This window comes from Papaver somniferum, chromosome 7 (assembly GCF_003573695.1).
Source record: "Papaver somniferum cultivar HN1 chromosome 7, ASM357369v1, whole genome shotgun sequence".
Lineage (NCBI taxonomy): Eukaryota > Viridiplantae > Streptophyta > Magnoliopsida > Ranunculales > Papaveraceae > Papaver > Papaver somniferum.
The window spans coordinates 175,483,566-175,497,964 of NC_039364.1; the positions used below are offsets into that span (position 1 = coordinate 175,483,566).

The 14,399-nt window shown below is 34.7% G+C and overlaps 1 protein-coding gene across 1 annotated transcript; it reads right to left on the minus strand.

The window, feature by feature from the left end:
• Window positions 1-5,512: 5,512 nt before the first annotated feature.
• On the minus strand, window positions 5,513-6,614 carry LOC113295566. The gene is made up of 2 exons (XM_026543898.1): window positions 6,432-6,614; window positions 5,513-6,271 (listed from the first exon to the last, which is right to left on the minus strand). The coding sequence occupies exons 1-2, from the start codon at window positions 6,612-6,614 to the stop codon at window positions 5,513-5,515; spliced, it is 942 nt and encodes a 313-aa protein (XP_026399683.1).
• Between the last annotated feature and the right edge of the window lie 7,785 nt (window positions 6,615-14,399).

The following is a 14,399-nucleotide window of genomic DNA, read 5'->3' on the forward strand; positions in this document are numbered from 1 at the left end:
TCAGTTGGGTTTAAAGAATCCCATGGGTAGTAGATATTAATGCTACGAAATGTAATTAACTTAGAGCTTTTTAGAGTTTTTCAGAGCTCTTTAGATACTTTAGGGCTTTTTAGAGTTTTCAGGGTTATTTTAGAGTTTTCAAGGCTTTTTTGAGGTCATTCAAAGTTGATCTTCACTATTGTAGGGATTTGTTATCATCATTCTTTAACGAATCTCCTAGCTTGTAGATCCCAGTGTAACGGAGTATAATTAAATTTTAAGCTTTTCAAAGATTTTTGGAGTCTTCCTGAGCTTTTTAGAGTTCTCAGAGCTTTTTCAGGGCTCTTTAGTGTTTTTATGGTTTTTAGGAAACATTCAAAGATAATCTTCATTACTGTAGGGAATTTTGTTAGTATCATTCTTTATAAAGAATTAAGTTACCTCCAGTTGGCTTTAACGAATCCCCTGGTTAGTAGATACTACTTCTACGAAATGTAATTAACTTAGATATTTTTAGAGTTTTTCAGAGCTCTTTAGATATTTTAGGCTTTTTAGAGTTTTCAGGATTTTTTAGAGTTTTCAAGGCTTTTTAAAGAGCATTCAAAGTTGATCTTCACAATTGTAGGGATTTGTTATTATCATTCTTTAACGAATCTCGTAGCTTGTAGATCCCAGTGCTACAGCGTATAATTAAATTTAAGCTTGTTAAAAGCTTTTTGGATTTTTCCTGAGCTTTTTAGAGTTTCACAGAGCTCTTTCAGGGCTCTTTAGTGTTTTTTGGGTTTTTAGGAAACATTCAAAGATAATCTTCACTATTGTAGGGAATTTTGTTAGTATTATTTGTAGGATCAGAATCTCGCAATGACAATGTTTCAACGAAATTATCAATGACACAGCATAACAACGTCGCAGAACAGTTTCAGAAATGATAAAATAAATGACGTCATCTAAGATCACGAGAAAGATGTGATAGTCATGCGAATATTAGAGAGTTTGCAAAATTAACATTTGTAAGGTTGCGAAAATGTCGCAGACCATATCCGAAAATAAAGGACAGATTAGCTGTCATCCACTATGTATTTTCTTATAAATAGTCGTTCGAGTTGTAAAGAAGAGGGGAGATCTTTTTTGAGTAGGAAACAAGTAAATAGGAGAGAGAAAGTTCAGAGCAGAGATCATTCTTGTTTTCTTTATCTTTTCTTGTAAGAACATTCAAAGATTAATCAATAAAATTAAGAGTGTAAACCCTAAAATGAGTTGATTAATAATGAAATCATATGAGGGGTGTAGTGTAGGATTTCTTGCAACTACATCATTCTTTATAAGAATTATGTTACTTTCAGTTGGCTTTAACGAATCCACTGGCCAATAGATGCTACTGCTACGAAATGTAATTAACTTAGAGCTTTTTAGAGTTTTTCAAAGCTCTTTAGATTTTTCAGAGTACTTTTGAAAAGGCGAGGGTACCCAAATATACCTCAAGCTAAAACTTTTCCGACCTATAAGTCCTTTCCCCGAAAGTGATTGTCTATGGATACGAGATCGAGACAATACAACTAATCGGTTCACACTGCGTGTGACTGTCTATGGATACGAGATCGAGACAATACGACAACAAAGTGTGTTTACTTGATATAAGGGTTCGGACTTAACCAAACACAATAGGATTGCTTATCAAGTAAATAGGATATTAACGTTTGTGTGATTTACTTATATTATAATAAAAAAATTATAACACGGAAAATAAAAGTAAATGACACAACAAGATTTTGTTGACGAGGAAAACTGCAAATGCAGAAAAATCCCGGGACCTAGTACAGAATTTAATACTCTCAGGATTAAGCCGCTACACAAAATTACTCCTAACTTCGTATAGTTGAGACCAAGTACCTAACTCTATAGTATACCTAGTTCTGTCTGTATTCCCACGCCTCCAACTTATGAATAAGTCACGTACTTGGAACAATCCCTTTGGTTCATATTCCAAATAGTAAAGGAACAAGAAATCTGTTTGGTATCAACTCTCTTCAACCAAGTGATATGAGTCAAACAAAGGCTCTTTTGTTTACCTCAACATGAACTCCTTCGTCGGGTCTAGATATATCTTATATTCAATCATCCAAAAGGTAATCGGTTAAAATTAAGCCAACAACACCTTTAATCCCAAAGGAACCGTGTTTATGCCGATCTACTCAATTAATCAATCAAATCTACCACAAGGATAAACCGATTATTAATTGGATCCTCTTTTCCCAAAACAAGTATTGTGCACACCAAAGATTATAAAACCCAAGTCAGATCTTCAATATCTTCTTTGTCTTCAAATATTCTTAAATCTTGAATAAACACCTGCTCACAATCACTTGAATCTCTCGTGATCAATCACGTACAGAACGAAGTCTGTTAACAATGGATTATCACAAGATCGTCTTTAGAACTAACAACAGTCTAAAGATCCTTGTCGAAACTCTGATCTAGTTTGAGTGAATCTTATATCAGAAGAGAATATTATCAAGAGTAAACAAACTAGGTGCAACCAGATTTCAACCTCCATTAGTCAATCAAATCAATCGAAAACAAAGATAAACCGCAATTATCTAGTTTCCCACCAACGGGTCGTGCTAGAGCTTCTCAATCCCAAAGAAGACTGTAAAAAGAGCGGTCGTAAGAGATTTCACCTAATTGGATTACTCTCCTCTTCGATAGGCGGCTACACCAGTAATAATGAAAAAAGAGGAAGTCAAATTGTTATGAAGGATTAGTTTGCTAGAAAGACAAACTTCGTGTATTTATAGACAAGGAAGTTTGGACACCAAGGAATTTCCAAAACCGAAATATTCTCAAGATATTCATAAATGCACAAATTCGGTTTTCATAATTCCTTGAAATGCTCTGTCCAAAAATATAATCGAAATCTCTCGGAAAATCTAATTAGTAAATGCGCATTACTAATTCCATAATTTTCTATCAAGATAAATTAATAACCTTAATTAAAAGATTCTTAACTTACTTATCTTTTGATTCTCGGATTCTCTTCCATTTAGCCTTTAAGGAATATCTTTGAACAATTATAGAAATAAACATTCTCACCACGTGTTCAAAGTTTGTCGACATCTTTACTTTGTAAGTTCTCTTTCACACTTACAATCTTGAAACCGATTTGCCACACTTCCAAACAAGTTTAGAATTGGTTCATCTGACTTTCAAGAACTATGTGATTGATCAAACCAACATTCAATCACAATCATGGGTTTACGGTTCTACCAAAACAAGTTTCGGTTATACCGTCATGTGAGTACTACGCACTAGCTTACCAAAGATATGGTTGTCTAGGTACTAGGATCGGTTCCCCACATATATATGGTATCCAACTTAATGTGTTGCACCCCTTCACAGGATCGGTTCCCCTTTCTTCTGTAAATGTGTTGCACCCCATACAAGGATCGGTTCCCTATTGCACTGCACCCCTTACTAGGATCGGTTCCCCTTCAACCCTTACAACGATCGGTTCCCCTTCACCCCTTACTAGGATCGGTTCCCTTCACCCCTTACAATAATCGGTTCCCCTCTTCCATTGGCAGTTACAATCCGCTCATACCAAGGTGATTACTTAAGATCGATTTTACTAATAAAAGTTATACCAATACAAAAGTCAGGCTTTTGTGAATAGTTCTACCAAGAACACAACAAGTCGTGAGCGGTTCTACTTTATCACACATATTGGTTGTTCATAAGATATGCAATGAATAATAAAACCAATAACACCTGGAAATTTCCTTTTCGGTTCACAAAACAAGTTTATGAACTTACTTTCGAAGAACACATGTGAACATTGTTCCCTAGGATGAAATCCTCACCTTATACCCATACATAATCACAATAGCATTCAAATGATTATGGCGATGTCTTATCTACAAAGTTTAATGGTTAAGCGATAAACCTCGTATTGTATTCCTTAATATTATGTCTATCTAGAGTTCAAACATGCTTCGCAGTTATGTTTTCAATATGCACGACTTGAAAGATACGTTAAGGAATGAAACAGTTCAAGTCAAATATCACTAACCTCCAGTGGAAGGATGATTGTAGTTGTTGTAGCTCCTCGCTTCTTCACATCTTCAAGACTTCGCAATACTTGAAATGTCTCATATCCTAATGCTTTCAAGCTAATCTATACGAAGTTTAACTCTAGTATATAATCAAGCGACTCTTAACATGAGTTTTGGTTCACTAAAATATGACAACCAAACTTGACATACCAACGCTTGGTGGGTTCAACCGAGCAATGCTCTAACAATCTCCCTTTTTTTGTTAAGTCCATGGTTTATTATAACAAAAAAACATAATTACACGAATTACAAGATGGGAGGCTCAAGGCCTCCCCACCCCCATAAACCAAAAGGGAAGGAAAACTCTAAAATCTCATAAACACAAATAAATAACATAAAGAGAAAAACTAGGAGCATTAAAATCGTTTGCGTCCCTTGTTTCCAACTCTAAAATTTCTCTTCTTGGAATGAAGACCAGCAATTATTTGTGTTAAATCAAATTCTCCATAAGGATGCTTGTATTAATCTTCATAAATATCATCGTATTCATCCTCATCTGAAGCATAATTACCACCAGAAATAAGTTAATAAGAGATTGAGATTTTTTCTTAGGTGTCATTCTATCCATTAGCTCCCTTTTCTCCTTGAAATAGTCTTGTCTAAACGCTGGATTCCTAATAAAGTTTTCACGCACTTCAACATTCTCAATGTTACTTGCCTCCTCTAATTCCTCCATAGATAAAATATTATTAATATCAAACCCGGTTGTTGTTTACTTGTTATGATCATTATCGCAGCTTAGGGACAACAGTTTTGCAGCTTTCTTAGCTTGTTTCCTTGCTATAATATTTGCATCAACTTCACCCCATTCTTTTGAACCCATACTAATGTATGAGTCACTATAATCATCTTGTTCCTCCTCCACCAAAGAATCACTAGAAACATTAGCAAGGCCTAACTCAGAAGCTAGAGCACCATACTTGTTATTCACCGCAATTTCAGTTCTGTATAAATAATCCACCAAAGGAGTTTCAAAAGTAGTAAATTTAAAAGGAGTACCTTTGTTTGGTGATTTCTTACCCTTCACAGTTTTCCAATCCTCTTTAGAAGTAGAACCATCAACTGGCTTAGAAGTAGAAGCTGAATTAGTCACGACCTGAGTAAGACATTCCATATGCTTGGACGCTGGCTTAGTTGTAAATTACCCCCGGAAATATCCAAAACTGAGTCGGACTTTGGATTTGTACTCAAACCCTGAGAATTCACGGGCTGGATATTATTCTCTGTATTTTGCTGGGACATGGACAACATCTCAGAGTTAGTGTTGGTCACGGATGTTGGATAGATAACCTGTAATTCCACGGAATTGGAATTTTCTTTAGTTACGTACTCATCATGCCTTGCTTTTGTCGGAACTTCATGGGTTATAAGAGCAGCTTTCTGACGTACAACAATATATTTTTGGCTGCAATAGCATTTTGCACCTAATGAGCTTCAGGATATTCTATAAAAGAGTTATTAAGCTCTTCCTCTAACTGTTTATTATCAACAGTTTCTTTCTCTTGATTTGAAGCAAAACTGTTACCCTTATTCTGATCATTACTAGCTGCAATAACAACAACATCAGCTGAAAGAGCATAAGAACACTCTTGCCTGGACTGAGAACCCCCCCTTGTTGCAATGTTGTTGATGTTATCTACATGGTTTACATGGGAGATAATAACTTCAGCATGAGTTTTCTTAATTTTCCATTCTTCTTTATTTTTTGGATTGTTAACTGTAGCAACCTGTTTCCCATCCACAACTGCATTACCTAAAATCTTGCGAGCAGCAAGACAATTTTCAAATTTATGACCCATAAACTTACAATGTGTGCAAAACTTGATATTCTCCAAATCCTGAACTTCAACATATTGCCAAAAATCATTGCCATTAGCTTTCAAACGAATTCTTTTAGGAATTGGTTTAGCAAAATCAATATCAATAAGCACATCAGCATAGTTTCCAACATCATGATCTAAAATTTTCTGATCTATAACAATTGGCTTCCCAAGAATTTTTGCAATAGATAATAGAATCCTTTTTGTCCATAATTCTATGTACAAGCAAGGGAAACTAACCCAAATAGAAGCGCAAGATGTATTTTGCCTCTCTGGATCAAAATTAGGGTAAAAGTTAAAAACCCTAAGAGTTTGTTGTTGAACCGTCCAGTAATCTCCATGCCAAACTCGTTTCTTGTCTTCCTGAGATATCAACTTGATGATGAAAAAACCTTTTGTCATAGGAACAAGTTTGCACCTTCCAATACCAATTCCCCATTGTTCTTCCAATTTTTTTGCACCTCATTAAGTTTCAAGCCTTTAAAATTCAGTCTCCCAATAAGACTAAATTGAAAAATCTCACGCCTTCTTCTGTAAGTTCTAAAGGTAAATCCAAAGATGGTTCCTTTTCATACAAAGACGCATCAGGTAGAGATAGTAAATCAGAATCGTTAAGCATATAGGGTTTTTTACCCTTAACCAAATCAGCAAAAGACACGGTTTTATTCTCATTAGGATTCTTAGAAGAATCAGAAGTTTCGCCCATCTTGAATCACCAAAAGATGATCCAAGATGAAGGAAATGACGTGAGGAATATGAAAACCCTAAAAAAAACGTCAAAAATTTTTGGAAAGAAAATTTCGCATAAGAGGAAAACTCTAAAACGTATAACAATCTCCCCCTTTGTCAATTTTAGTGACAAAACTCTTACATCATATGGATAAACAAATTACAAGAATTCATTACAATCCTCTTGATTACCGATTCAACAGCACAATAACCTGCTTACATTCAATCCTTGAAAATGTCGTTGTTGACATCATAATAACAAAGCAAATACTCCCCCTAAGTAAGATAGGTAGATATTCAATCCGCACGGCTTTGTTATACAATCAATATGACATGTTACTTCCCCTTAGTCTGTGCTTTCACTCTTTCGTTATATATAACATTCCAATGTTCTTTCCCTAGCGATACCAATTGATATATACCAAGTAAGATAAAATCAACGCCAGTATCACCTGTTTACTCCATATATTTCTCCCCCTTTTTGTCACAAAAATGACAAAGAAACAAAAAAAATAAAGGACAACACGAAAAGAATCTTACAAATCTCAGAATAAACTTGCAAACCTGTAGAGTTAGGCACGAGGGTTCCAGACATCACGTTCTGATAACCAATATCAAAACCGAAACTACAAGTAGTTTTATTTTGATATGTTACCAAGGAAACAATTGCCCGAAACAATTTTTCCCATTTAGTTTAGCAAACCAAAATGACTAATCACATTAGTTACTTTGCTAAACCGATTGTCCAAGAACAACGGCTTAATTCGATAAGACCAAAATAAAGTATAAACTCCATTTTTCTCACCGGTTCTAATTATCCATATACTTAGACCTTTCAATTTCAAACAAACCAAATACTAGGTTAGTTAACTAGTATTTCTTTTTTTAGGCATTCGATTAGACTTGAATAACCGAAACCTCACTTTGATAAGACAAACTAAGATCATAATTAACTTAGTTTCTTATCCGGAATCGAATTGGACTAAACAACTCATCTCGTATACATATTATTTCGTTAAGCCATAAATAATTCATACAAACCAATATAAATCAACTTGCAAAATTATTTACCTCAACCAGAAGAAATTGAATCAACATAAGACGTTATAAGCACCGCAATTGCACCGTAATTTTGTAAGCCTAAACCATTGATACAATACCAAAGCAAAATACCAAAGGTTTTTCTTAACCGGAACCAATTGAATCACACACATCAATTGTACCACACTTTTGTAAGCCTAAGACATTGTAACCATACAGAAGCAAGATGACAAAAGTTTTTCTTAACTGGAACCAATTGAACCAACACACACATCAATTGTACCACAATTTCGTAAGCCTAAACGATTAATACCACATAATAAAGTAAGATATCAATAGTTTTTCTTAATAGGAATCAATTGAAACACATCCACACACACATAATGGAATAGAAATCAATTGCACCTAAATTTCGTTAAGCAAAAGCAATACATATATAATATAAACTCAGGCTTTTCTTAAACAGGAAAACAATTAACTAACAAGATTGTTACCTCAATTTCGCATCCATTCCTCCAATATGATAGCATCTTCATCCAGAGAGAATTGAGATCGAAATTTCCCTACGTTGTCATCCTTATGCGTAAACAAAAGAATAACAACACACCTCAACCTTTACCAGAGAAAGGTTGAAAATCGTCGAAACACATATGCTTTTATGCTAAACCAAAACCGATTCAACATATTGTGACTTTTTCACATACTGTTTCTAACAAAACCCCTCATAATCCTTTGATAAAGCCTACCTACTAGGGCTAGAACTTAATCTCGCTAAATCAAAAAGTCACTCAAACCATGAGGGTTCACACATATGAGATCGAATATTAAGGTAGTAAAACCGAAAACATACATCTCATAATCATACACAGCAATAAGATAAAGCAATAAAGCACAAGCTATGTAAACCAAAAATTATCACAAGAAAATTACTCAAAACAAATAATTTTATTCATAATAGACCAATACAATCAATGAAAGAAATCACAAATTGATGTCTATTATACTGGATTAAGTAATACAGCAAATAACTTAATCCCCAATGACCTGTTGACAGAACTTCACAGGTCATCCTCAATTTCCTCAAAATTTTCAGGATCTTCATCCACAACATCTCGATTGATATCTCGGATTCTGCACACAGTACCTTGGTTATGTTCACAGGCTAAAGCATTAACCTTTCGATTAATATTTCTTGCATACTCCCTATTACCGATTCCAAGCTTAATCAGTTTTCTTTGGTTACGGATACCAGTTCTTAGTAATGCTGCTTGTCTATGATGAGTTTCGATGGTACTGAGGAGGACTTGTCGAAGATTGATAATATCAACCTTAGTATCCAAACTGTTTTGGAAAAGAAGATGAGTCATATCATCCTTTTCATTATCGATGCTTTCACAACCAGATTTCTTGAAGGTATTATCAAGATGTAAATTATCCTTAGAAGTCATTCCTCTCAAGGCTTTTAGATGTCGTGCTTGAGATCTGGTTTGAGATTTCATACTTTTGTATAAGTTCTCTGACACTTTGAGTACTAATACACGGAATACCATAAACACATTCCTAATTTAGATATCAGCCTTAAATAATTCTGACAAGATTTGAAAAAGATTTTCGCATCTAATGTGTTTTAGCAACACAATATTTTTTAAAGAGAATATCTCCAAAAATCGGTATCAAAAGATACTAGCTTATCCCTTTTACACAAGTTGTTGTAAGACAACCTTTCTACCAAAGAGATGATCAATATCTTTAAGGTAGATTGTGTAATCTCTCTATGTTGTATAAGAGATATTAGATGGATATCAATTGCCAAGGTATGTGTGTTTCCTTACATCCGAAGATTGGGTAAGTAAGGATGCACACTCCAATGCGATTAAGCACCGGGATGAGGATAATCCTCATCATACACTTCAGGAGGAGATCTTTATCCTTCTTGAACATAATTATGTTCTTCTTCGTGGGTTCTAAACCCATCCTCTTTGTTAAGAGAATTGTGAGATACAATATCCTTAATAAGAGAATTGGACCAATAATGTCTAGATCTGCCAATCGACAGTTTGCTAACGTCTCTTGCTCAAGACGTTCTATATGTCCTCTTAAGGTTTTCATTACTTGTTGAATATGTTTCTCTAAACATTTTTTCATATATACCTCTTGGAAGGTAACTGTAAGAAGTTTCTCGATAAGGACCTTATTCCTTATCTATGAGTATTCTAGCGAATGAGTAAGATTTTCGCACTCTATAGTATGTTGATGAACTTCATTGCATAAAGCCAATTTTTGTTCCTCATAATCTATTAGATTATTTTGAAAACTAAGTGTTTCTCGATTTCCTTCACATATTCTTACATTTAATTGAACAACAAGTTCTAGGACATCATCTAGACTGTCAACGGATTTACCCTTTTTTGAAATCTTTCAATATGTTTGAAAAAGCTTTTCATCATTTTAACAAATTCATAACTCGGAAAAACGAGTTAATCGAATCTCTTTTCAGAAGATTTCTCACAAGGATGTGGAGACGAATCCAATCCATGTTTCTTGAGTTCCGAACTCACTCCCTTTTGATCAGGAATCTGATTCGTAATCAAATTATTAGTCATAGACTTTTTCTTTGATTTTCGAAAATACTTTTGAGACCAGTGTCCATTTGTTTTCCTTGAGATCTTATTCTCATTATCTTGACTTACGTTAATTAAATCATCCTTTGGATTCATTCTTATAGGTTGGATCACACTAAACATAGATTGTTAGATCTTTTCGTGTTTGCCTGCTCTGATACCAATTGAAAAGGCGAGGGTACCCAAATATACCTCAAGCTAAAACTTTTCCGACCTATAAGTCCTTTCCCCGAAAGTGATTGTCTATGGATACGAGATCGAGACAATCCAACTAATCGGTTCACACTTCGTGTGATTGTCTATGGATACGAGATCGAGATAATACGACAACAAAGTGTGTTTACTTGGTATAAGGGTTCAGACTTAACCAAACACAATATGATTTATTATCAAGTAAATAGGATATTAACGTTTGTGTGATTTACTTTAATTATAATAAAACAATTATAATGCGGAAAATAAAAGTAAACGACACAGCAAGATTTTGTTGACGAGGAAAACTGCAAATGCAGAAAAACCCCGGTACCTAGTCCAGAATTGAATACTCTCGGGATTAAGCCGCTACACAAAATTACTTCTAACTTCGTATAGTTGAGACCAAGTACCTAACTCTATAGTATACCTAGTTCCGTCTGTATTCTCACGCCTCCAACTTATGAATAAGTCACGTACTTGGAACAATCCCTTTGGTTCATATTCCAAACATTAAAGGAACAAGAAATCTGTTTGGTAGAAACTCTCTTCAACCAAGTGATATGAGTCAAACAAAGGCTCTTCCGTTTACCTCAACATAAACTCCTTCGTCGGGTCTAGATCTATGTTATATTCAATCACCCAAAAGGTAATCGGTTAAGATTAAACCAAAAACACATTCAATCCCAAAGGAACCGTGTTGATGCCGATCTACTTAATTAATCAATCCAATCTACCACAAGGATAAACCGATTATTAATTGGATCCTCTTTTCCCAAACAAGTATTGTGCACACCAAAGATTATAAAACCCAAGTCAGATGTTCAATATCTTATTTGTCTTCAAATCTTCTTAAATCTTCAATAAACACCTGCACACAATCACTTAAATCTCTTGTGATCAATCACGCACAGAACAGAGTCTGTTAACAATGGATTATGACAAGATCGTCTTTAGAACTAACAACAGTCTAAAGATCTCTGTCGAAACTCTGATCTAGTTTGAGTGAATCATATATCAGAAGAAAAGATTCTCAAGAATAAACAAACTAGGTGCAACCAGATTTCAACCACCGTTAGTCAATCAAATCAATCGAATAAAAACAAAGATAAACCGCAATTATCTAGTTTCCCACCAATGGGTCGTGCTAGAGATTCTCAATCCCAAAGAAGACTTTAAAACGAGCGGCCGTAAGAGATTTCACCTAATTAGATTACTCTCCTCTCCAATAGGAGGCTACACCAGTAACAATGACAAAAGAGGAAGTCAAATTGTTACGAAGGATTAGTTTACTAGAAAGGCAAACTTCGTGTATTTATAGACAGGGAAGTTTGGACACCAAGGAATTTCCAAAACCGAAAATATTCTCAAGATATTCATAAATGCACAGATTCGGTTTTCATAATTCCTGGAAATGCTCTGTCCAAAAATATAATTGAAATCTCTCGGAAAATCTAATTAGTAAATGCACATTACTAATTCCATAATTTCCTACCAAGATAAATTAATAACCTCAATTAAAAGATTCTTAACTTACTTATGTTTCGATTCTGGGATTCTCTTCCATTTAGCCTTTGAGGAATATATTTGAACAATTATAGAAATAAACTTTCTCATCACGTGTTCAAAGTTTGTCGACATCTTTACTTTGTAAGTTCTCTTTCACACTTACAATCTTGAAACCGATTTTCCACACTTTCAAACAAGTTTAGAATTGGTTTATCTGACTTTAAAGAACTATGTCATTGATCAAACCAACTTTCAATCACAATCATGGGTTTACGGTTCTACCAAAACAAGTTTCGGTTATACCTCCATGTGAGTACTACGCATACTCACACTAGCTTACCAAAGATATGGTTGACTAGATACTAGGATCGGTTCCTCACATAAAAAAACCAATAACACCTGGCAATTTCCTTTTCGGTTCACAAAACAAGTTTATGAACTTACTTCCTTAGAACACATGTAAACATTGTTCCCTAGGATGAAATCCTCACCTTATACCCATACATAATCACAATAGCATTCAAATGATTATGGCGATGTCTTATCTACAAAGTTTATGGTTAAGCAATAAACCTCGTTTTGTATTCCTTAATACTATGTCTATTTAGAGTTCAAACATGCTTCACAGTTATGTTTTCAATATGCACGACTTGAAAGATACGTTAGGGAATGAAACAGTTCAAGTCAAATATCACTAACCTCAAGTGGAAGGATGCTTGTAGTTGTTGTAGCTCCTCGCTTCTTTACATCTTCAAGACTTCGCAATACTTGTAATGTCTCATATCCTAATGCTTTCAAGCTAACCCATACGAAGTTTAACTCTAGTACATAATCAAGCGAATCTTAACATGAGTTTTGGTTCACTAAAATATGACAACCAAACTTGACATACCAACTCTTGGTGGGTTCAACCGAGCAATGATCTAACAACTTTAGATATTTTAGGCTTTTTAGAGTTTTCAAGGCTTTTTGATCTTCACTATTGTAGGGATTTGTAAAGAATTAAGTTACTTTCAGTTGGCTTTAACGAATCCCCTGGCTAGATACTAGTGCAACAAAATGTAATTAACTTAGAGCTTTTTAGAGTTTTTCAGAGCTCTTTAGATATTTTAGGGATTTTTACAGTTTTCAGGGTTTTTTTAGAGTTTTCAAGACATTTTTGAGAACATTCAAAGTTGATCTTCACTATTGTAGGGATTTGTTATTATCATTCTTTAACGAATCTCCTAGCTTGTAGATCCCAACGCAAAAGAGTATAATTAAATTTTAAGATTTTCAAAGATTTTTGGAGTCTTCCTGAGATTTTTAGAGTTTCTCAGAGCTCTTTCAGGGCTCTTTATTGTTTTTAGGGATTTTAGGAAACATTCAAAGATAATCTTCATTATTGTGGGGTATTTTGTTAGTATAATTCTTTATAAAGAATTAAGTAACTTTCAGTTGGCTTTAATGAATCCCCTGGCTAGTAGATACTAGTGCTACGAAATGTAATTAACTTAGAGCTTTTTATAGTTTTTCAGAGCTCTGAAAAATCAGGATTCTATGGGAAACTTGTCCAAGTCTGGGACAATATCCGATTTGAAAGAGAAGTTTGTGACCAAACAGAATTCTACACAAACCAAATCAGTGGATAGACAGTCCGTGTACAACAAGGATTTGGAGTTTGCTGAACGTACAAATTTTTCTCATGCAGACCATGCATATGTTAAGTCTGTATCCAAGCAAACAACAACAACTCATATTCAGGTCGTGACTGATTTGGATACTTCTTCAAAGCATGAATCTGTGACCAAGAGTAAATCCAAGCAAACTGATATTCAGGCCGTGACTATACCAGGGTCTATCTCAGTTTGGAATTGTACTTCTGCTTCTAATTCTAAGAAAGGGTCATCTAAATAGGATTGGAAAACAGTATAGAGTAAGTGCTCTCCAAACAAAGGTACTCCTTTTAATATTAAATATTATGAAACTCCTTTTGTGAATGAGATTTTTCAAACAAAATTAGTGGTAAATAACAAGTATGGTGCCCTAGAGTCTGAGTTAGGCCTTGCTAATGATACTAGTGAGGTTTTGGTGGAGGAGGAACAAGATGATTCCAGTGACTCAGATAATAGTATGGGTTCGAAAGATTGGGGTGAAGTTGATGCAGATATTCTAGCCAGGAAGCAAGCTAGAAAAGTGGCCAAGCAAGCTGCCAAGATCATGGATGTGAATTCAAAGTCTAATGAGGAAAGTCCAAGCCGTGAGCATAAGAAGGATATTCAAGAAGGGTTGGAGGAAAATGTTTTTGATATGAGTAATATTTTGTCTATGGAGGAACTAGAGGAGGAAAGAACTATTCAGATTGATGAAGTGCGTGCTAAATTCATTAGAGATCCAGCCTTTAGACAAGATTATTTCAA

What these genes read in the sequence shown, in the direction of transcription:
- LOC113295566 (XM_026543898.1), bottom strand. Translation starts at nt 6,614, where the DNA reads ATGGGCGAAACTTCTGATTCTTCTAAGAATCCTAATGAGAATAAAACC. An exon ending in TAGAACTTACAGAAGAAGGC is followed by an intron (nt 6,272 to 6,431) that starts GTGAGATTTTTC and finishes TTGATATCTCAG; the next exon opens with GAAGACAAGAAACGAGTTTG.